Raw genomic sequence first — 24,779 nt, 5'->3', positions numbered from 1 at the left:
GGCTGATGTGGGAGGGTCTTCTGTTTTAATAAAGAAACTGCCTTGGTCAGCCCTTAGGTGGGTGGAGTAGACAGAATAGGAAGAAGGAAGTGAGGTAGATGGCTCAGTCAGATGCCACGCCTCTCCTAAGTTAGTCAGACCGCCGTGCCTCTCCTCAGAGAGATGCCAGATGCGATGAAACCAGCCACCAGGTCAGGCGTGCTGAATCTTTCCTGGTAAGACACCACTTTGTGGTGTTACACAGATTATTCAATATGGGTTAGTCAAGATGTGAGTAAGAGGCTGAAAATCATGGGCCAGGCAGTGTTTAAAAGAATACAATTTGTGTGTTGTTATTTCTGGGGCTGAGCTAGTCAGGCGGCCAGGAGCTGGGTGGGACGAAAAGCAGGCTGGCCAACAGCCTCATCACTACACTAGGCTGGTCTTAAACTCACCTTGTAGCTCCCTCAGGCCTTGAACTTGTGACCTTCCTACCTCAATTTTCTAAGTAAGTAGGCCTGCCCCCATGAGACCGTGGAGTCTTTGCTAGGAGGCCACCCCAGGTGCCTCAGGCCTTTCACCACAAATTTTCTAGGTTTATTATAGAACAGAGCCTTGATCTAAATTAAATGCCCCCATGGTCACACATATCAAGGGATTCATTGTGGCTATATTTTCTAGAACAGTGGTTCTCAACCTAAGGTCATGACCCCTTTGGGGGTCAAATGAACCTTTTACAGAGGTTGCATATTAGATATCCTGGATATCAGATATATATGTTACGATTTTATAACAACAGAAAAATGACAGTTATGAAGTAGCAATGAAATAATTCTATGGTTGGGGGTCACCACAACATGAGGGACAGTATTAAAGGGTCACAGCATTAGGAAGGTTGAGGGCCACTAGAATTAACACAGTGTCTGGATGCTTGGATTCTGAAGAGCGGCAAAGAACGCAGGTTTGCTTCTGGCAGATGAATTGAAATTCACCCTGTCTGTTACCAGGTGTATAACCTGAAGGAAGTCCTTAAATTCCTCCAAGTTTCTGATTCATTGTCCGAAAGGGACAATAGGGGTTTACCCTGAGGATGGACTTAGGCAACAGTCCTGTGTAGTAGCTCTTGCTATCACAGAATACGAGCTGTCATTATGGTACAGTACTTTTCCAATCAGCTAGCCAGTTGACTTCTACATTTCCTAGAAGACTGTAGACAAATGCATTATGCTTGAACCTGCAGGGCAGGTCCTATGGCGGGGTGGTGGGGTGTTTTCTCTGAGATTAAAAAAAAACCTGTTGAGACCCTGGACAAGAGCAGCCTCCCGCAGAACCTCTGAGGCTTCCCATTATTTTCCAGCACCCATGGAAGACCCTTCCTGCTGTATGTGGGCCTGGCCCACATGCATGTGCCTTTGTCTGTGACTCTGCTGTCGGAAAACCCATGGAACCGAAGGGCGTACCATGCAGGTCTCCGGGAGATGGACAGTCTGGTAGGGCAGATCAAGGACAAAGTTGACCATGTGGCAAAAGAAAACACGCTCCTCTGGTTTACAGGTAAAGTAGAAATGTCCACCTGAACTGGCTGGGATCTAGTAGATAACTGCACAGGCTCCATGGAGAGCAGAGCCCAGTCATGTGGTTTCTTTAACAGGGAGGGGCTCACTGTGAACTTGGGTCCCTGATGATTGCCTGGATGCTGAGTATGTTGTCTATTGAGTTCTCCATGACTGAGTCATGGAAAAGGATTTGTACTGACAGAACATGTGCTTTGCTGGCCGCATAGATGTTGACTAGTGCCTGTAGACTATTCGTCCTTGTTAGAGTGATTTCACATTGTGAGCTTGTGTAGTCCTTGGCCATCTCCTCTGTGGTCCCAATGAGAGCGGTTATTACCAGTCAAATCTTTAGTCAGGCTCCAGAACTGAACTAATGATCCCTTTAAAGGGCTCACACATAGCCAGGCATGCCAATGCACAGCTCTTTATAGAATTCTAGCACTTTAGAGTCTAAAGGCAAGAAGATCTCCAGCTCAAGGCCAGGGTGGGCTGTAGAGTGAATTTGAGCATAGTCTGGGGTATATATAACAAGATTGTGTCTCAGAAAAATCCAAAAGTTTGTATGCATGTGGGAGGTTGTTGCACAGATATTTTATGTCTCAGGTCTCTATGCAGAAGAGTGGCAGCTGCTTTGGATCAAATTAAAACCTGGCTTTTAATATATACTAATGGGAGAATTGAATCGACTCCACTGTATATTGTAAGGTTGAAAGATGGTGTATGTGGAGTTCTAGGTGCATCAAGGATGCTTAGTGATGTGCGTATGTGGAGTTCTAGGTGCATCAAGGATGCTTGGTAATGTGCATATGTGGCATTCTAGGTGCATCAAGGATGCTTAGTGAGGTGCGTATGTGGGGTTCTAGGTGCATCAAGGATGCTTGGTGATGTGCGTATTGGAGTTCTAGGTGCATCAAGGACAGTGGTTGGGCTGACACCAATGACAACAGTAATGGATTGCTAACCCCACCAAAGTGGGGTGTGGGAGCAGAGGTTAAGGATGGAGCTCATTGGGTCAGAACAAGCCCCCCTTTCTCTTAGAGCCTAGTAGAGATGGGATCACGGAGATAGTTGTAGCTGAGTGGCAATATGCAAGCCCCACACTTGGGAAGCATAGGAAGTGGGATCCGTGGCTATACGGGGTAGGAGTAGCCATACACTGACGCCCATGCCTACAAGAAACATTTCAAATATAGCGATCAAGTTTGCTCTGCTGTCTGAGTGATCATATTTGTCTTTCTGTCTGATCCCTGCTGTGCACAGGATTCTGACCAGAGAGGGGTTCAGAAAAAGTGTCCCAGAGACCCCCTGACCATCTCTTGTTCCTTTTTCTGGTTTCTAGGAGACAATGGCCCATGGGCTCAGAAGTGTGAGCTGGCAGGCAGCATGGGTCCCTTCTTCGGACTGTGGCAAACCCATCAAGGTATTAGAGAAGCTCATTCAGTGGGGTCATGTCTCTCTTGGGAAGCTGAGTACTGGCTGGGTGTGGGGTTTTGTCTTGGGGACAACAGTCTTGTGTCCTGGCCTTCAGGACACTGTTATGAACCAGGGACATAGTGGCTCACCAGTCATCAACTCTCAGGGAAGAAACACATTGGTATGGAGAGAAACTGTGTGTTCATTATGGGCCATCTCTTTCTGTCTCTAAAAGGACCAGCCTTCGTCCTGAAAAACCAGTCCATAAACTGTCCAATCAATATGATTTGTCTTCATTCATTCAGTTGCCTGTGTTTTCTTCCTCTGTTCATTTTCTTCTCTTCCCCACCCCTCCCCATTCAACCATTACATCACATCATCCATTCAAGAACTACTTAGTGCAAAGCTCTGTAAGGCTGGGGTTGGTCGTTGCTGTTGTTTTGTTTGACAGGGTCTCACACTGTAGCCCTGGCTGGCTTAGAACTCACTATGTAGCCCTGGCAGGCCTCAAATTCACCCTGGCAGAGATTCTCCTGCCTCTGCTTCTGGAAAGGGGTTTTAAATGTGTGTGCCAGTATAGCTGGTCCTCTGCAAGGCTATTATATCTGTCGTCTCTAAACCTTGTGATCGTGAAAGGTAACTAGCAATGGCATCTTTTATAGATGAGGATAGAATCCCAAAGGAATCAAGTCACTTGTCCCAAGGTTACACAGTTGGTGAGAAGACACCATGCTTGCCAACGTAGTCAAAGTTGGTGCTATCCCTGCATTACCCAGTGGCCCCCTACAGCCACTGCTGGCTCTGTGTAAACATACTTGAGCCTGGAGCTCAGTTCCCATCTGCTCTGGAAAAGTTCTCAGCAAGGAAGGATCTTAGCTTCTGAGGGGGCAGCCACACTGGGGACAGGTATGTGTGCCTTTTGATGCACAGCCTCCTCCTGGAAGTGTTTGTTTTCGGGAGCTAATTAGCCAAGGGCACAGTGCGTATACATGATGCTTGTCACAGAAGGTTAAAGAGCTAGCCAGATACACTTCAAGTACTCAGTTGAGGGGCGTGTTTGAAGGAGTTAACCATTTAGAGGGACACCAAAGAATCCATGAACTGATGGGCATTTGTTGGCTTGGAAATATTTACAGGAAATATTTCTCAGTGAGTGAAACAAGCTATAAAATCATATGCAATGTCTGTGCATGTACTTTATGCACTCTCCAAAGTATAGCTTCATTATATAAAAGTAAGCGTATGTCTTAGAAAAATCTTGAATGAGGTAGCAAAACTACAGAAGATTAGCAGTGATTTTTTTCTGGGTTTAAGAGGGAGTTTCCGTGTGATTCCCATCCCTCTTTCCCATGGCAATCTGTTGTTTCATAAAGATGTCAAAGAGGGATTGGAGGTTTAGCTCAGTGGTAGGTTGCTCGCTCAGCACATGTGAGTTTGACATACAGCAATAAACATATTAAACCTGTAGAAAGTGGAGTGGGGATGTAGCTCAGTCAGTAGGGTGCTCGCCTAGTGTGTAGCCCAGTCAATGGGGTACTTGCCTAGTGTGTAGCTCAGTCAATGGGGTGCTTGCCTAGTGTGTAGCTCGGTCAGTAGGGTGCTCGCCTAGTGTGTAGCTCGGTCAGTAGGGTGCTCGCCTAGTGTGTAGCTCGGTCAGTAGGATGCTCGCCTAGTGTGTAGCTCGGTCAGTAGGGTGTTTGCCTAGTGTGTAGCTCGGTCAGTAGGGTGCTTGCCTAGTGTGTAGCTCAGTCAGTAGGGTGCTTGCCTAGTGTGTAGCTCGGTAAGTAGGGTGCTTGCCTAGTGTGTAGCTCAGTCAGTAGGGTGCTTGCCTAGTGTGTAGTTTGGTCAGTAGGATGCTTGCCTACCATGTAGCTTGGTCCTTTCTTCAGTCCCCAGCATCACATAAACCAAGTGTGGTGGCAGATGCCTGTAATCTCAGCACTCAGAAGTGGAGGCAGGGGGATCCAAAGATCATGCTCACCCTTATCTATCTAGTAAGTTCTAGGCCGGCTGGGCTAGGTGAGACACTGTCTCAAAACAACACTAAAAACAAGCCCAGTCCTGCCCTTCCTTCCTTGTCTGAGCACTTGTTGAGTACCTGCTGTTTCCTGTTCTTCCTATTTGTTGAGCATCTATTGTATGCCAGGAGGAGTACTTGACTCTGACCTGAAGGAATCATGGTCTATAATATCACTTCTCAGGCTAGGTTGTATAGACACAACAAGAGCCTATGGGGATCTTGCTGAAATGAAGTTTCTACTCAAGAGGTCATCAATTGATGACAGTGGCTTTGCATTCTTGTGGTACACTAGGACAATGCTGATATCACTGGTCACCTTGAGAACCACCCGCCTAGACTATTGTTGATTATGCTACCTGAATCTGTTGCTTCTTTCTCTGGACCTGTGATTCCCCGAGTTGGGCATGGTGGTGCAATGGTTTTTAATTTCAGTACTCAGGAGACTGAGGCAGAAAGATTGCCACCAGGTGAAGACCAAGCTGGGCTCCCTAGTGAGTTCAGAGTCAGCCTGGGCTATGTAGGCAGACTGTCTCAAAAAGCCAAAAACAAATAACAACAACAATAATAACCGCAACATAAAAAAAAAAATGCCTTGGTTCCCTGGATTGTTAACTGTGTGACTTACAAGAACATGGTTCCTAGCAGCAAGTGTGAACTCCTCCTGTGTGTGTGTTTTCTGTGAATCCCCAGCTGACCTTGAACTCTCAGGTTCCTCCTGCTTTAGCCGCGGGTGCTGAGATCACAGGCTAGCCTATCCAGTAAGCCAAGCATCGTTCACAAGAGAAGCAGACTTAGGATCTTCAACATTCAAAGAATACCAGAGTTGGAAGAGAACTTGAAGTCTGTATTCCTACTCACTTCCTAGTAGGACGGGGAGGCTTTGCCCCAGGTCAGCTGGTGATGGGCGAGGGTCAGATGATCAGCTCATGTGACTGTAGCTGCCCCCACCTTTCAAAACCTGATCATTGCTTAACTGTCTGGAAAATCCTGTGTTGTTTCTCTGAACTCCGCGGTTGTCAAGGTAAACATCACCATTAGCCCCCACCCCCACCCCGTGACCATCTGAATTGTTCTACATCAGTGGGAGGAGGGGTGGGAAGATAAAAAGGCCTATGGTCTTGGAAGCTTTGCTTGGGCTCGAATAGCAACTGAGCTATGCAATAGGGGCTGGAAACTTAGTTCTTCCGTGTTGGAAGGTGGTAAACCCTCTTCATTACAGGATGAATAGGGTCACATGGGGTCATTTAACAGACACCCAGCCTGGAGCATGTGACTTCTACCACTAACCCCCATGAGACTCAGTTTCTTTATTCATAAGCAGAAGCAACCTGGGCTTCCTTCTCTGAAGGGAGAACTAGGTTTAGACTGGAACAAGGCCTGGGAAGGACTTTCTAACAAAAGTGCCAGACAGACAACCCATGGCTGACCTCTGAATGTCCTGAGCTCTTGTCTTGGGAAATTGCTCAGGGCTGGGGCTGTTACGCTGCTTTGGGCAAGACTTCCTGATAACTTTGGTGACTTGCTACAGTATCCCGGGCATAAAACTTGAACTGGTGGTGGGGTGGTGGCTGAGTGCCATTCTCTTGTTTCCAGAGATCTCAAGGTAAACTTTGTTGGGAAACTCTATAAAAGTGACCGCTCCCTCCCCCTTACTCCTGTCAGCTTTCTGTCCAGGATTCCACAGCTTCCTCTTCCTTGCTTCCTGGAACGCTGCAGGGAACTGACTCTAGGAAGCCAGGTGTAAGCCTTCCTGCAGCTGGAAGGGAGCTAGGTCTGTGAGTGATGAGGGTTGAGTCCCTTTGGACCACCTGTTCCTCCTGATCTAGGTTTCCTAGGAAACCCACACAGACCTGTAAGGCCATTCTCAAGAGCCTGCAATAGAGAAAAGACAATGTTTTCACGACGGAATAGGACAAACAGTCCTGGGAGGCCTGCTTCCTTCTCCCCGAGCCAGCTTGCTACGTCAAAACACGTGCTCTCTTCCCCTGTTCCCAGGGCCCCCCTCCTCATCTTCCCTTTCCTCTCTTGGCTAGTCTGTCCAGCTCAGCTAATGGGATGAGGCAGCGTCTCCTGGAGTCATCTTTTTACCTTGTGCTAGAATGAGGATGCTCTACTTGGCGTGGTTCCTACCAACTTGGGATGAGGGGAAACTGAACAGGTGTGTGTGTGTATGTGTGTGTGTGTGTGTGTGTGCAATACAAATCAGGCTTACCTTACTGCAAGTTCCCAGACTCCAGCACCTGCCTGTACAAGAATCCTAACTGCCAGCCTATCACATCTCTTTTCTGACCTGGCTCGTACCAGTGTCAGAATCTACACCTTGGTGCCCCCCCCCCCCCCCAACCATCTGACTGCTCCTCTGTCTGGAAAATCTTCCCTTGTTTTATTTGAAGAACAGAAGTGTTCCTTCCTCTCCCTTGGTGATGAGAAAACATTCTGCTAACTTGGCATCATCCGCACTTCTAAGAGACCTTGCTTGTCTGTAATCTGACCCTATCAGGCTGTTGCGTAACCTTCCCACTGGGACACAGATCTCTCAGCAGCCCTGGGCCCCCTCTCCAGTGTGGGATTAAAGAGAAGGTGGGGGAAAGGTCAGAGATACCGTGTGTGTGAGTTGGTAGAGTTGGGACAAGGAATGTTAGCTGCTGGGTCTGGTCAGGATAGGGCTCTTGGTAGGAACCCTGTGGAAGCTGAAGCTTGTCTTTCCCCAGCCTGTGGACACTGGCGTGGTAGAATGTTCCTGTTGTCATGCTTCAAGCCACCTCAGTACAGCCACAGTTCTCGGTCCCACTGAAGCCTGGCTTCTCTCTGCTTTTAGGAAACTAGTATTCTATGGGTATCCTTGGCCAAGGATAAGTATTTATATTTAGGAAGGAAGCTCGCTTTTCTGGAAGGTTGTATAGGATGTCCTTCAGTGCGCTTTTCCAGGAATTGCACACAGAAATGCCAGTTTTGGACAAGCAAGCCAGATAAAGGGATACACAGTGGCACCTGTCAGCCGCAGGCAGAGATCTGGCAAGCTGACCTTGTCCATGCGGCTCCAAATTATTTAAGAAGGAGAATATTAGATACCCCAGCCCCTCTAAGGGCTGCTACATTCATGTGCCAGCCACCAAGGCGGGACCCCTGGTCAGGGTTTCCATCTGTAGGGATCTTGAGTTTTTCCTTGCCCACACCGGTGGCAGGTGTTGTGCCAAAATGCCTTGCTCGGGACTTTATATCCGTGATCTTATGTAAGTGTTCCCGCAGCTCTGTGAGGGAAGTGCAGTCATTTTCTACTTATGGCTGAGAGACGGAGATCGAGGGAGCTCATGCATTCCGCCCAAGACTGGTTAAAGGAGTGGCTCTGGACTCACCCTAACCCTAACTGGACTTGGATCTGTCCGGCTCTAAAGGTGTCCTTCTCAGCCCTCAGTCCATACTTCTCAAATTCTGCGTCTTAGATCGTCGCTGGCATTAGAATCATCAATCTCATCTTCTGGAAGAAGAACCCAGGAATTGAAATTTTTGAAAAAAAATTATATTTTGAGTGTGCGTGTGCCCCTGTAGTACTAGGTGCGCAGGTGGAAGTCACATGATAACTTGCAGGAGGCAGTGCTCTCCTCCCGCCATATGGATCCTGGGGATTGTCTGCATTAGACTTGGCTACCAGAGCCCTTAGCCATGGAGCTAGCTCTTCAGCCTCTGTGTGAAAATCCTTTGAACTGACACAGCGCATGTGTGGAAGTCAGAAGACGACCTTCAGGAGTTGGTTCTTTCATTCCTTCCACCATGTGGGTCCCAGGGATAGAACTCAGATCGTCAGGATTGTGGGCAAGCATCCCTAACCACTGAGCCCATCTCACTGGTTCAGGAATCCAAGTTTGCGTGAGCTCTTGTCTGGCGATGCTATCGTGTGCAGGGGTGGGCACACCTCTCGCTGAGCGGCTTGCCTTTCTGACTCAGTGAGACATGGCCATGGAGTTCTTTTCCAAGAAAGCCTGCTTGTGATCCCTAGGCGTAGGCAGCGGGGAGTGTTGGTCGGCTTGCCCCTGCCGTGATACACCGTGGAATGTCTTCACTTCCGAGGCCACGGAGGGAAGAACAAGAAAGCAAATTTATGAATCATGGTTCTGTTTATGTTTTGGTTGCTGAGGCTAAATATTTATTGCTTCAAGTAAGAGGCTCCGCTTTAATTAGAATCATAACTAACCACAAATGCATTGAAATACATTGTCGGGGCCATCGACAAGTATCTCCGGACAGAAAGCCAAATACAGCTCACACTTCTAACGTCCCAGGGCCATGGGGCGAAGTAGTAAAGCTTATCTAAATTAACAGCTATCTTTTGGAATCAAAAAGTGCTTAGAAGTTTATATGGACTTGTTTTTCTTGCTGTTACTTATCAGGCCACGTTCTTGTGCTGCTGCGGCAGAAGGGATAAAGGTGTGGTCCGCTTATAGCCTGTGATTCGAAAGCACACAAGCTGGGGAGATGGCTCAGTCAGTAAAGTGCTTATCTTGAAAACATGAGGACCTGGATTATCCTAGGACCTATGGTTCATCTCAGTGCTGGGGAGCCAGAGACAAGTGGGGCCCTGAAGCTTGTGCCTCTCTCTATTACCTCCTGAGTTCCAGGTCAAGTGAGAGACCCTGTCTGAGAAAGCAAGGTTTACAAGGCCCAAGGAAGATACCCAAGGCTGGCCTTGAACTGCTAATCACCTCTTAAAGGCTTTAAAGTTGAGCCAGTGGGGAGGCAGAGGGAGGTCATCTGACCTGGGTCTTCAAATCTGATGAGTTTTGCCTGCTGTGTGGTTAGAACACAGGCTGTTCTGGGAAAACGAAAGGTCTTTGGGGCGGTCTCTTCTACCCCGTCTAAGCTGGGCATGCAGCTGCTGATGAGGTCTGAGAGCCTGGTCCAAGTGTGGGAACCAGAAAGCCAGCCAGCTCTTCAAGAAGCTGCAGGGAAGTGTGGGGGTGTGAGTCGCTGCAGCGCACCAAGGCCACAGGTGCTACGGTTGATTGATGCGGAGTACAGAGCAGGGGTCGGACCTTGCTCTTTGCCCCCTCTTCCACATGGTCCGGCCAGCGGCCTGGTCACAGATGGCATGCCAGTGTGGCCTTGTCTTGGAGACCACAAAGGACAAGAGAAGATATCACAAAGAGTGAAAGGTCCGGGAGACAGAGGAAAAACCTGGGCAGTGACCGTACTTTTCTGACTCCCGGGCGATTAAATTAGGTAAGGAGAGTGAAGTCCCAGCCGTGACTTCCTCTCTTCCTGACCTCCTCAAGATCTTAGGCCAACAAAAACTCAGTAGCTTGGCCTCCTGTGCTTCCGCCACAGCCAAAAAAGTCTTTGCTTCCTGAAAATTCCCAGGTCCCCAGCATGATCAGGAAACAGTCCGGGTTTTACTAATTAGTCAGATGTGAAAGGGGGAGAAATGGGTCACAGGTCAAGTCTACTGAGGGATTGATGAATTAATTAATCAACTTTGAGAAAGCGTTTCGCTCTGTAACCCAGTCCGGCTTGGATTCCATTATCTATCCCAGGCTGGCCTTGAACTTGGAGTGATCTCTGCCTCTCAGATTTCCAAATGCTGGGTTTACAGGCACGGGCCACAGTGCCTGGTAGATTCTCTCCCTTATTTGGAAATTACATCCTGTCAATGAGAGAAGGCTGCTTAGCTTCCCTGGGCCTCAAAAGCAAAACCAAACCGAGCCAAAACCAAAACCAAAAGTTGATCTCTGGCCTCACACCTATCCTTGTGTACACAGACCTATATCCCCACACCGACCTCGATGTATGAACACTCACATACAAAAAAATAAAAACAAAACAAAAGCACATAAGCTACACTTGGCTTTGAAGTGCATCGTGTTTGATTGTGGCCTGGGAATGAGTCCTGCCCAAGTTAACGTTACTGGGAGAGCTTCCTAAGACTTTGATGTGCTGCTCCCCCCACCCCAGTCAGGCCAGCCAATCACAGCCTCTAGCTTTACCGTGTGGTTTTAAAGGAACATGCATTCAGGATGTGAATGGCTATGGGTCTGGATTTACTATTTAACTCAGCCAGGGCTGGTGGCACGTTCCTGTTACCCCAGCTACTCAGGAGATTTGACAAATTGAGAGTAGCCTGGGCTGCGTAGTGAATTCAAGGCATTTTCGTGAGGCCTGGTTTCAAAAATAAGAATAAAAAGAGGGGGTGAGGCTTGCGGCTATAACTCAAACTCAGGGGCCAAGTACTTCCTAGCATAGCAAACTCCCCCAGAGTCAGACCTCAGGGCTGACTATTATTTAACCCCTTTGCGCTTTTCACTTTTTCCTATTAGAAAAAAATGGGGATCATAGCTGTAGCACAAAAGATTGCCATACAAGGGCTGGGGAGATGGCTCAGCTGATAAATGTGTTTGCAGCCAAGCCTAAACACCTAAGTTTGATCCTCAGGACACACCTGGTAAAGAATAGAACCAACTCCCAGAAGTGGTCCTCTGAAGTGGTCACCTTTGGTGTGAGCATACACTGGTACACACACACACATAAATAAATGTGCAAAATATTGTCATCCAAATCCAGTGAAATAACGTAGGAAAGTACATAGTCACATGCTTAGTTTCGTGCTTGGTAAAAAGGCTCCATTAATAGACAGTGTTATTGTTAGCGTTATTATTATCTTCAACTTGGAATGAGGAATAAAATAGCTGCCGAGAGGCAGTTATTCTGGACTCTGTTCTTACTAGTAAAGATAAACACATACACACACACACACACACACACACACACACACACACACACACACACGGTTGAATAAGCACACATGGCTGACGCACCCCGCCCTTCAGAAGGCCGATGGAAGATACTGGAGAGACCTTTCTCCACTCCAAGCAGGGCTGGTGAGAAGCTGGGGTTCGAAACAGAGTAATGTCCGTGTTGCTGGTGATAAAATATTTAGTTTTGTAATGGCTTGCCCAAGCTTAGGATTCAAGCTAAATTCCTTTTGCATACAAAGACTGTGGAACTGGGGTCATATACAAGGCTGGAGTAAGTACTCATGTCTTTCAGTTAAAACTAGAACCTTAGGTGCAACTGGATTGGCTGAGTAGCCCCGCCCACATGGTAATATTGAGGGGCCTCTATGGCCGATCCTGACTCTCAGTTGCTAAACTTTCCAATATGTCAACAGATCCGTTTTCTGCCGGCACAGCCCCTTCTACACCCTCCAGCTTCTGACCCGTTACTGAAAGATGACAAGCACAACGGAACTGTTTCCACTGAGAATCCCCTGGGGGAGGTCAACCACCTGCAAAAGAGCTGCCCACAGTCTCACAGAAACAGGTGTCCCTTTGCTTGTCACGGAGCTGAGCCACAGCTCCTGCCTTCTGGGTGGAGATAACGATTTACTTCTTAGATCGGAAGCCTTGGCCTGGCTTTAGCATCTGGCCTCAAAGGTTAATGAACGGGCCCTTTGAATGTCATGCACCATGGGCCCTGTCTTTCCACCCACTCATACCAAAAGCATCTATGCAAATGTTCCTCCCAGGGCTGGAAAGACCCCCAGACTCCCAAGCACGCCTCTGCACTCCGATTCATTGCTGTCCGGCCATAAGCGGAAGCATGCCGCGCCTCCTGAACCCACGTGGAAACGTGTTTTGTGTTCTGCCACAGTAACGGATTTTCTGTTCCACATGCGTGGAGGGGTCTTGTTCTGTGTGTGTTTTTTGGGAGAGAAGGCTTTGGTGGAAAGTGTGCACTTGAGAAATTCTGGATTAGATCAAAGACCTTTCCAGTCTGTAGTGACTGAATTTAGTTGGTCGTCTTGAGCCCAACACACTTGAACGTAAACAGCCCATAGGGTGGGAGCTGTTTTGTGTTCTGCTTCTTCTGTCAACACTTGGGGGACTCCAGAGCTCCTTGTGTGCTGGTCCCAGGAATTTGGAGCACTTCCGGTCTGGTGTACTGAGCCAGGGACATCAAAGGTTTGGTCTGTGGCAGTGAGAACACAGAGGGAGGAAGCTTTCGTCTTGGTCACCTCGTCTCCCCACCCATGATTGCTTTTATTATTTACACCAGCCAAACTTGGGGAAGTTGCATGACCGCAGTGTGTGTGTGAGCCACATACAGCGCTTGCCTTGGAAGAACTTCTTACACGCGAACCTTGTGGAATCCCTGGCCTCTGGCTCAACTGGGGATGAGGGTGGGGTGTGTGTGTGTGTGTGTGTGTGTGTGTGTGTGTGTGTGTGTGTGTAGGAGTGGCGGAGCCCGTCATGGTTAATTCAATGCAACATGTGTATTCAGGATGTTTTCTTAAAACATGACCTCATCTCTTCCAGCCCACGGACTGTCATTTATATTGGTGGTCACTTTTAACTTGACTACAAAAATAATGTCTCCCGTTACTAATGTGAAAGTTCATAGATTGCACTTGGGCTATTCTTACCTCCCCACAAGAGGCAAACACTCGGAAAGATGACTGACGGTGTTTCATCAGGACTCATTAATTCAAGGAAAAACAAAGCAAACCCAAATAAATCCACACGAGATCAGTCAGGCACAGGGTAGTTTGAACAGCTGAGGAGGAAGACCCCACTTCCAAAGAACTGTACTTTTGCTTCAGTTGTTTTTCGGTTCTGGAGATTGAACCAAGGGCTTCGTACTGGGGTTGCAGGAACAACTTGGAGGGGGGTCTGTGCTCGCTTTCTTTTCATCAGACAGGCAGATGACCAACTGGAGGACAAATTTATTCAACAAAGATTCTTCAAGCGCCTAGGATGTCTTGAGTCTTGTAGTGCAGGGACACGTGAGAAGTAAAGGGTAAAATACAAGTTTGGAGTGGGGACTGTCACAAGAGGGACAGGGCTCTCTATATTATGTTAAGTCCAGTAAAATCAAAACATGTACTGAAAGTTTTTTAACTAGTTGGGGGACAAATAGCGGGGCAGTAAATTTTTTTTTTTTTTTTATAAAAAGCCAATTCTCTGTTGAAATTATTGGACACCCTTAGAGAGGTACTGTTCTCCCACAGGCTAGCTCTTAGCTGACAAAGAAATCTCGAATTACTGATGGTCACGAAACAACTGCTTCTTCTCATAGGCGGAAGTTCAGCCAAGCAGACCACCTGGGAAGGTGGGCATCGTGTTCCAGCACTGGCTTACTGGCCTGGCAGAATTCCAGCCAATGTCACGAGCACTGCCTTGTTAAGGTAGGAGATCTGAATGGGTTTAGCTGTGGGGGTGTAGAGCCAGCGCTGATGGGGACACGTGGGTTGCTGAAGATCTTGGGAGAGTCATTGCTCGCTGGTTACCTGTGTTAGCCAGGGATTCTACGTACGCCTGTGCTCTGATGGCAGCTGTGTGAATGGGTCTATACAGCAATTCCATATGGGAAAGCAGGCTGCAGAGGTCCTGAGCTTTCTCCTAGGGATGAGAGTTGAGTAAACAAGGGGCCTTGCTGGTCCCTAACCCTCGGCGTTAGTACTTAGCAGGCAAAGATGGCAGTCACAGTGAAGGTCCTGTAAACTCTAATTATTCGTCCCTGGGATTAGGGTAGATATCCTAGGTGACTCAGAAAACCTGCATATCACTGGTGACCAAATGTCCCCAAGATGAAGTACAGACATCTGAGTGCCTTGGAGGCCAGGAAGGAGACAGATGGCCCCAGTGGACCAAGAGGGAAAGAATGAATCCTTAGATAAGGATGTCATGCTTGCAGCCTCCAGTTATAGAGCCTCTAGAAACATCTTTCATCTGGAGCACTGTGTGTACGCCATCTCTCTACTGTGTGTACACCATCTCTCCACCATGTATACCTCTCTTCACTGTGTGTACATCTCTCCTCTGTGTATACATCTCTCTACCATGTGTACATCTCTCCACTGTGTGCGTGCTATCTCTCCACCATGTGTACATCTCTTCATCGTGTGTACATCTCTCCTCTGTGTGTACATCTCTCCACCATGTGTACATCTCTCCTCTGTGTGTACATCTCTCCTCTGTGTGTACATCTCTCCACTGTGTGTATGCCATCTCTCCACTGTGTGTATGCAATCTCTCCACTGTGTGTATGCCATCTCTCCACTGTGTGTACACCATCTCTCCACCATGTGTACATCTCTTCATCGTGTGTACATCTCTCCTCTGTGTGTACATCTCTCCACTGTGTGTACATCTCTCCACTGTGTGTGCGCCATCTCTCCACCATGTGTACATCTCTCCACTGTGTGTACATCTCTCCACTGTGTGTACATATCTCCACTGTGTGTACATCTCTCCTCTGTGTACATCTCTCCTCTGTGTGTACATCTCCCCACCGTGTGTACACCTCTCCTCTGTGTGTACATCTCTCCACCGTGTGTACATCTCTCCACTGTGTGTGCCATCTCTCCACTGTGTATACATCTCTCCATCGTGCGTACATCTCTCCACCATGTTTGTGGCATCTCTTCATTGTATTAAGGCAAATGGATAAGGGTGGTTTCTTGGCAGAAAATCTGGCTGTGATGGATCTCTGAGAACATTGCCATGGAAACTAAGGAACCCTGACTTATAGCTGGAATCCCTTACATAGTCATTAGAAAAGTATTTATTTATATATTTGGTATATGTCTGTACATGTATGTGTATAGAGAGGTCAGAAGTTAATCACTGGAGTCATTTTTCTGAAGCCATCCACCTTGTGTTTTGTTCTATGAGTTTCTTTAATTTCTAAGATTTGTATGTGTGAGAATGCTCTGCCTGCCTTTGCGCCTTTCCTGTTTACCATGTACGTACAGTGTTGTGGAGGCCGGAAGATGGCATCAGATCTGATCTCCTGGAACTGGAGTTACAGGCAGTTGTGACCCATCATGTGGGGGCTGGGACCCGAATGCAGGTCATTTGTAAGAGCAGTGAGTGCTCTTAACCACTGAGCCATTTCTCTAGCTCCTCCCCTTTCTCTTTAGACAGGGTCTCACTACAATCTGGAGGTTCAGTGATTTGGTTACGTTACCTGGCCAGCAAGCCCCAGGGATGCTTCTGTCTTCGCCTACCCATTTCTGAGATTACAAGTGCATGCTGCCATACCCAACTTTTTACATGGGTGCTGGGAATCGAACTCAGGTCTTCACACTTTGGTGGCCAGCACTTTACCAACTGCACCATCTCCCAAGCCTGACTTCTTACTGATCCAGCTGGATCATTCCTGTCTGGTTCTGCCTTAGATTCACCAACACAGCAGTCACCACAGATGTGCTTATGTGTTCAGAGTGGTACCGTTTGCCTGGTTGAGGGGTTCTTTGGCACCAACCTGATAGATTCTGGCAGGAGAACAGTGCCAACTGGGAGAAAGCAAGCATCAGCCGCACCCTCTGACATCTCCAGGTCCAGCGGGGAGAAAGGGCTGAAACCGCAGCCAGGGACAGGAGGGGTGGGCAGTTCTGACAGCCACAGAAATGGGCCAGTAGGCATCACCCCTGCCAGCCCTCCGGTGCCTCAGGGGTTGCGGGTTATCCCTGTGCTATCAGGAGAGCACAGTGTGCAGTTTAAAGGAGGCAGCAGGTGTGATAACAACCACGCAGTTTGGAATCTGTGATGTCAGGCTGGCTGGAAGAAGGCCAGGAGGGCTGCTTTTATAGATGTGACTTGGGCGTGTCCAGGTTGCTTTTCAAGGGCTGGGGGCAAGTGCTGGGCTACACATTTGGAAATAGCTCCATCGACTCTGCAAGCCTTGGTTTTTTTTCCATTATGCTGAACCATAAGCAGTGGCTTTTTCTCTGAGAATGGTGTGTGTGTACCTGCCACCAGCTGCTGCAACACTATGAACTACCGTCTCATTGACAGTCAGGGGACAGTGACTGGGGCTGTAGTTTGGAGACTGAAGAGAGTTCTTGGCATAAACAGCACTTTCCCGAGGGCCTCTGGTACTTTATCAGAAGAAAATAAGAGGAGCATGTTGGCCCCTCTGAGGGTATTTTTGGTGGGAAGTTAGTCTCAATGGCAGTCGGGGTTTCTCTCTCCTCTTCTTCTCCCATGTCAGTCATGCAGGTGACTGGGTGGGGCTTCTTTCTGTCTTTTTCCTGTGGCCCCCTCATGTCAGCCCCTAGGGGAACATGATTTTGATCCATGTTCCCGTTTCATTCTGTGGGAGCTTGTCACCTCGTTTTAGCACTTTATGCTTTGAGGAGCAAGACCTTCTACAGCGGGGGTCACTTCTCTGTGGCCAGGTTTCTTTCAGCTTCTATTCAAATGGCCCACGAAATGATGGCATCTTAAAGTGGTCAAGTTGACATACACGCTGTCATAAATACATAAAAGTTTTAAAGAGAGTTTTCAAGGAGATATGTGTAGGAAGCGCCAAGGGGGCTCAGTTTATGAAGGTGCTTGCTGCTAAGCCTGGTGAATTGAGTTCCATCCCCGGTTCCCACATGGCAGTAGGAGAGAGCTGACCCCTGTAAGTTGCCCTCTGACCTCTACATGTGTACTGTAGAGCTGGTGTTTCCCCCCACATACACACAATAAACAACAGACATAATAAAAATTAAATTGAAAAGGAATGTGCTTGGGGGGGGCTGGAGAGATGGCTCAGTGGTTAAGAGCACTGGCTGCTCTTCCAGAGGTCCCGAGTTCAATTCCCAGCAACCACATGGTAACTCACAACCATCTATAGCAGGATCTGATGCCCTCTTCTGGCATAAAGTTATACATGCAGACAGAGAACTCATATACATAAAAGAAAAAAAAAAGAATGAGCTGGGGTCATTTAGCATGAACCTCATTGGCTATCTTTTAGAGGCACCCAGTGTTAATATTTGGATGTGTGCCCCAGTGGTATAATGATATTTTAGAAAGAGCTTGCACACGATTGCCCCCTCAAAGCCTGAAGACATGATTATCAAATGAAGACAACCCATTATTAAACAAATATTTTATTGCTGGTTGGTGAAGCGTTGCCCAGGAGACTAGGGAAGTAATCATGAGCAGGTCAGCTTGGAAGGTCTTGATTTTGAGGAGTCAACTTTCCTTCTGACAAATGGCTTTGGAGGCAAGTAGAAAAGTTATGATAATTTTATTGCCCTACAATTCTAGTGAAGGGTTTCCCAAACTTAACGGTGTGTATATTTTGAGCCAGGTAATTCTTTGCTGTGTGTGTGGGGCGGGGTCTGTCCTATGCATTGTGGGATGTTTAGCACAAAACCAAGGTTTCTCCAGGCAGTGCCACATGTCTTCTCGAAGGACAAAAAAAAAAACCCCACTAGTTGAAAACCACAACGTGAGTAAAATTTCTCTTAGACTTATGAAAGAAGGTGAGAAAGGTTCTGTTCTCTGCCTGAGCTGGACATCTCCATCCCTGTTCTGGATGGAGACCCACACTTGGCTCTGTGCCTGAGCTGGACATCTCCATCCCTGTTCTGGATGGAGACCCAAACTTGGCTCTGTGCTTGAGCTGGACATCTCCATCCCTGTTCTGGATGGAGACCCACACTTGGCTCTGTGCCTGAGCTGGACATCTCCATCCCTGTTCTGGTTGGAGACCCACACTTGGCTCTGTGCCTGAGCTGGACATCTCCATCCCTGTTCTGGATGGAGACCCACACCTGGCTCTGTGCCTGAGATGGACATCTCCATCCCTGTTCTGGTTAGAGGACCACACCTGACTCTGTGCCAGAGATGGGAATCTCCATTTCTGTTCTGGAAGGAGGACCACACCTGTCAATAGCAGGAATTGGCTGAACTGATAAGAAGATCTTGCAGCAATCTCATTGGAAAAACAGCTGGAGCTGCAGAGAAGCCCCAGGCTACCCCAGGGAGCCCTGCTAATAGTAGTAAGACGATGGTTCTATGGAAGGGATGAAGGTCAGCCAATTCTGTCTTGTCTGCAGGTGTAGAATTGGGCCCAGAAGCAGAAGTTCTAAAGTCCTTGTCCACATCTTGTCCTGTGGTCTATATGATACATCCTGGGCGGTGCCCAGGCATGCATCCCCTTTCAATGCCATCTGCTCTCTCCTGGGTCTGACAGTGGTGAGTGTTTAGGGAGAAGGGTCAAGGTCTCTTACCTGACTCCAGAGATGCTGTCCATGAGAGACTTTTGTCATTTGTTGTTCAATATCCCCCGATGCTCTAGGACCCTGCTTTCTCTGAAGTAGGTGATTTTAGGACCATGCTTGCCCGTAGAAGAGACTTAAGGGGGGGTGCAGAGGTACTGGGATGGGCTGCCAGTCAAATGTGAACACAGGCTAGCCCCTGAAGCCTCTGCAGTGTGACTAAGACCAGGAAGGGGTGGAGACCTAGCTTTTTCGGGGATAATGAGAGGGAATAACAATACCGGAAGAAAATTACAATGAAATGCTAAACAAAGAACCTGTTTCTGTATTCTAGGGATAGTTCATTCCTCCACTGGAGGTGGTTCTGTTCTCATCTCTTCTATTCTTGGCACCTTTCCGTACCTACCTCTTTCACTCCCCCGGGGAGAGGCCATGAGAGTCACTCCTTGATCCTGGTCCAAGTATGCTTAGCCCTTCCCCAATACCCTACTTCTCTCTTTCCATCTTTGGGTCAGATTTCGCCCAGTTCATTACCCTTAGCTTCTAGGAAACCCTCCTTCCTATCTTTTCCCTGCCCATTGTGACATCTTCATTCCCGCCCACCCAACCTTGGATCCCAGGGCTGTTCTACCAGAAGGAAGCCTCTCCCCCCCCCCCCTCATCTGACCCTTTAGCTTTCTCTCTGCTGGCATAGCTTGGGGTCCAGCAGGCAGAACCCTTCTGTACCCTCAACATCACCACCCAATCTCTACTCCCGTGACTCCTCGCTTGGATAAGAGCACCAACCGCTTGGATGGGATAACTCAAGTCAAAGATCCCAGCTCCTTGGGAGGAATGAGATAGGAGAACAATTGCTTGAACTTAGGAATCCAAGCAGTCTGGACCACGTAGTGAGATCTTATCTTAAAAAAAAAAACAGTGTACAGAAACACACACATCCCCTATGAACAAACTTCAGAGAAACACGTAAAAAGAAAATAGTTTCGTAATGATGGAAGATGCAGATGGTATCCCCTGCCTGCTGCCCAGCCAACCTTTCACCCACTGGGAAGAGCCCTCTGTCTCAAGCCTCTCCTTTCATGAGTGAGCCCTGCCTTCTTCTCTCACTATCAGAGGGTCTCTGGAGGTGGTGCCTTGGGGGGGCAGAAACCCACTTAGATGTCAGGCCCATGAAGCACAGTGCCAGAACCCATAAAATGTTTACAAGAGGAGTCCAGGCATGCAGCTCAGATGGTAGAGTGATTGCCTAGCATGCACGAAGCCCAGGGCCTGATCCCCAACACTGCATACACAGGGTGTGGTAGCATGTGCCTATGATCCCAGCACTCTAGAGGTCAGCCTTGAACACATGACAGTCCTGTCTTTAAACGAGAGAAAAGAAAATCCTTGGGGCTGGGAGATTTGTTAGTGGGTAGGAAAGCTGGTACAGCACAGGACCTGAGTTTGAATCCCCAGAACCCACATAAACATCCTGGAATAGCTGTGTGCCTCTAACCCCAGCGCTCTGGGGGATGGGGACAGTAGGATCATTGAGTTGTGTCGGCTGCCAGCCTACCTCAGGATTCGGTGAGAGGCCCTGTCTCTAGGGACTATGTAGAAAGTGACAGAACAGGACACAGAACATTCTGTGTTCTGGCATATGTGCCGAGTGTGCACCTGCACATAAATGTACATATACCAATATCCCCCCCTCACACACACACACACACACACACACACACACACGTAAACCAAAGAAGAAAGGAAGAGAAAATACTTTAAAGTGGAATAAAATGGTTTATTATATATTTGATGTATTTGTCTTTATGTCAATAGTTATAAAATGTAATTTCTTTCTTCTGACATTTAAAAATTCTGCCTATGTGACCCGGCAGTTTTGGCACATGACTTTAATCCCAGTGCTCGAGAGGCAGAGGTAGGCAGATCTTTGTGAGTTCAAAGCCAGCCTGGTCTACAGAGCGAGTTCCAGTACAGCCAGGGCTACACAGAAAAAATCCTGTCTCAAAAAACAAAAGAACAAAACAAAAAAAAACCTCTGCGTGTGTGTGTGTGTGTGTGTGTGTGTGTGTGTATGGTGTGTGTGTGTATGCGTGCACGCTTCTGAGTGCAGGTGCTCACTGAGGATTCAGTTCCAGGGAGTTGTGGGCTGTATGATGTGGATGCTGGGAACTGAACTCAGGTCATCTGCAAGAGCCGAGCCATCTTCCCAGCCCCTCTTTTATAATTAGAAGAAACCTGGGAAAGCCAAAATGCCCACTCAGGTCAGAACCCAGCTCTGACAAAAGGCTGAGCATCAGAAGAAACATGCTGGACAGGCAGCGTTGGGTTTTGCAGGTTTGGGGTTTCACTTTTGTGTTTGTTTTATCTCTTTAAGGTTTCAGAGACTTCCAGGACCTGTTTCTTGGGTTAAGACTGAGGTCTGGAGGCTCACCAGGAGCCTCAGTAGGACAGATCTGCCCTCCAGGTTCACGTGCAGGAAAGCCCAGCCTTGGGTCGGTGTGTTCCAGGAAGCATTTCCCTGTCCCAGGGCTAACCTCAGGGGCTGGGCTTCTGCCATTCTTTGAGGAATGGCTTTCTGACAGCCCGGCATGCCCGTGCTGGACTGGGATACCTTGAGCAGTGGGAGTCACCAGACCTGTTGAAGAAGTTTTCTTTGTGAGTGAGAGTTCTCTTGGAGTTCTGGGGAGACTAGAATCCTCTGAAGGACATGCCAGACTCTGTCACACTGGGGTTCCCTGAGCCTTAGCTTTAGTTTAGTGCTGTGTAGTTATGATGCAGAGGAAGAAAAAGACGGAGGAGAGATTGTATGTAATTCATTCTGAAAGCTCAGTGCCAGGTCTGTTTCCCTGGTTGGGCCTGTCTGTGATGCTGATGTCTCTTACGATGAACAAAGAAAGCCTACAGTCCACTTCAAATTTGTGTGAGTGAGTGTGTGTGTGTGAGTGTATGTGTGTGTATGTGAATGTGTTTGTATGTATGTGTCTGAGTGTATGCGTGTGTGAGTGTATGTGTGTGTGTATGTGAATGTGTTTGTGACTGTATGTGTGTGTCTGAGTGTATGTGTGTGTGAGTGTATGTGTGTGAGTGTGTTTGTGAGAAAGAGAGTGTGTGTGTGTGAGAGAGTGTATGAGTGTGTGTGTGTGTTGGTCAAGAGGTGGCATATTGGTCAAGAGTGTTTGTTAAACAATCAAGAAGACTGGGCTTTCGATGCCAGCACCCACATGACAAGCTGGATGCCCCACGAATGCCTGTAACCCCAACTCGACGGTGGGCGGGGTGAGGCAGAGAGTGAGGAGAATCACTGGGGCTTGCCGACTTCCAGACTTGCAGAAAACACACAAGCCCTAGGTTCAGGGAGAGACGCTGCCTCAAGGGAATAGAGATTGACAGAGGAGGGCAGCCAACACCTTTTACCAGCTCTGTGTGTGCATACAGGTGTGTAGACATCTCCATACATGTGATCGTAGGCACGCAAATTAAAACGATCTATTGTCGATTGTAGATCCTGTTTTTCTTGCTTATGGGTTTGATACTGTTCTCTCTTAGGGGTACAGTTGAAAGAGAGAGCGAGCGAGCATGGGTTCTAACAAACAGCCTTTTCAGACCACGCTGTCGATCTCTTTGCTTCCTGGCTTGTGGCAGGGACCGCAGACTCTGGATAGGTTTCCAGACTGTTCTGTACCCTGCTGAGTGCTGACTCTGCATGACTTGACTGCACACCAGTGTGGGATGCCAGCTCCGGGAGTGCCTATCTCAAGAGATAAGCCACCAGCCTCGTGAACTGTGAAAGCTGCGGGCAAACAGAAACACTTTGTCCCACAGTCAACGAGAAATTCTGCCGCAGGTCATAGGCAGAACCCTGGAGAGGGGAAGGAGGTGGGCCGGCTGGAGATGTCACACACATGGCAGGTCCTTTCTGTAGCCTCTGTGGGAGGCAGAGAACCACTCCCTAGAACCTAAAGTGGACAAATTGGCAAGACATGACCCCGAGAGCTTTCCCACCCATGATCCTGAATTCTGATGCTGTCCCAGACTCAGGATGGGACATCTTTTCTGGGAGAGTCTAACCCATGACCCAACCCCCCCCCCAACTCTGGCAAGTCCCACTGTCTCTCAGTTCCTTCGGCTCTTAAACTGCTCTGCGGCAAGGGCAACCCCTCTGTTCTTCCCGATGACCCGACCCCATCTCGTGACACGAGTACAGTAGCTTTTGGGAGATGGGCAGTCAAGTTCCATGTGACTTAAAAAAAAAATCACACCACACAAGCCCGCAATCTTAGCCCTCAGAAAGTAGAGGCGAGAGGATCAGGACTTCAAGGCTGATCTGGGTGTGTGAAACATGGTCTTGACAAACAAACCAAACAGAAAGGAATAAAATCCCATTAACAAGACCCACCAAAAGTGTTAATAGCGCGTGGGGCCGGGGAGATGGCTCAGTGGGTAAAGTCCTTGCAGGCAAAGCCTGAGTTTAGATCCCAGCACCCGTGGACAAGTGGACACCAAGGTGCATTCAGAACCCCCGTGCTAGAGGAAAGGGATCCTGGGGACTCACTGGCCAGTCAAGCTGAAGTATCGAGAGACCCTGTCTCAGAAGCAAGATGCAGAGTGAGAAAGGAAGATGTCTGATGTTAACTTCTGACCTCCATACATGTACACGTGGGCAAGCACACACATGCATATACTGCATACACACAATTTGAATTCTGTCTGTCTGTCTGTCTGTCTGTCTGTCTATCTATCTATCTATCTATCTATCTGTCTATCTAATTTCATGTGCATTGGTGGTTTGCCTGTATATATGCCTCTATGAGAGCATCAGATCTCCTGGAAGTGGAGTTAGAGTCGGTTGTGAACTGCCATGCGGATGCTGGGAATTGAACCTAGGTCCTCTAGAAGGACAGCCAGTGCTCTTAACTGCTGAGCCATCTCTTCAGTCCCCAGAATTTGAATTCTTAAAAGAATATTAATAGTAGTTACCCTCAGATGATGAACTATTTATGTATTATTTTCTCTTTCTATGCCTGTATGTTCTAACTTTTTCCCACTCTTCTGTAATGGGGAAAAAAAAAAGAGTTAAAGCCAAGTCTTGGAAGTGGAGTATTTTACATGTCATAACTAAAATGTGACATGCTTCAGCTAAAGACTGGCTATTCCTGAGAAAGAGAGACTCGGGCAACAAAAAGTGAAGCGAGTGTTTTCCCATAGACACCTGCCACCTGCCACACACTACTCCTGATAAGGCAGCAGCCAACTCTCCGTCCTTGGGTTCAAAGGTGTGACCCTGTTAGTCAATGTAAGACAAGCAGCCAGCAAGTGCCAGGCTCCATCTGTATCTCTTCCCTGTTTTACCCACACATCCACCCTGGGAAGCAGCTCTTGTTATTAAACCATACATTTCACAGAATAGGAAGTTGCAGAATTGGATGTTAGCTAGGTTAGCTGAATCTGAGCCTATATAAAATCTGACCACCTCCTGCCTCTTGTGGCAGGAATCCAGGCAGAATCCCAAAGGGAGACAGACAACGTGGGCTTTCTGCTTCTGCTCTGTGCTGCTAAGGGTGGGGTTTGATCACAGGAGAGCCAGGGAGAGTTGGAGGAGTTGAGACAAACCGTGTCTTGTTCTTTCTGCAGCATACTAGACATCTTCCCCACGGCGATAGCCCTGGCAGGAGCCAGCTTGCCTCCCAACCGGAACTTCGACGGGCTTGATGCCTCCGAGGTGCTCTTTGGCAGGTCTCAGGTGGGGCACAGGGTAAGTGGAGGAGGCTTGCATCCGGGCTGTGTCTCACATCTCACACCTGCTACCTTGATGCAAAGGACC

The 24,779-nt window shown here is 48.1% G+C and overlaps 1 protein-coding gene across 1 annotated transcript in view; it reads left to right on the top strand.

Moving 5' to 3' along the window:
- The window catches only part of Arsg (arylsulfatase G), a 141,545-nt gene that overhangs the window by 100,788 nt on the left and 15,978 nt on the right, over positions 1–24,779 (top strand). Inside the window, exons 7-10 of the mRNA XM_038328704.1 lie at positions 1,337–1,533; positions 2,875–2,955; positions 14,035–14,143; positions 24,590–24,710. Of these exons, the coding sequence (XP_038184632.1) occupies positions 1,337–1,533; positions 2,875–2,955; positions 14,035–14,143; positions 24,590–24,710 (508 nt within the window). The remainder of the gene's footprint in view (positions 1–1,336; positions 1,534–2,874; positions 2,956–14,034; positions 14,144–24,589; positions 24,711–24,779) is intronic.

This window comes from Arvicola amphibius, chromosome 4 (assembly GCF_903992535.2).
Source record: "Arvicola amphibius chromosome 4, mArvAmp1.2, whole genome shotgun sequence".
NCBI lineage: Eukaryota > Metazoa > Chordata > Mammalia > Rodentia > Cricetidae > Arvicola > Arvicola amphibius.
Note: the sequence above shows the minus strand (reverse complement) of the source record. Positions and strands in the feature narration are given on the sequence as shown.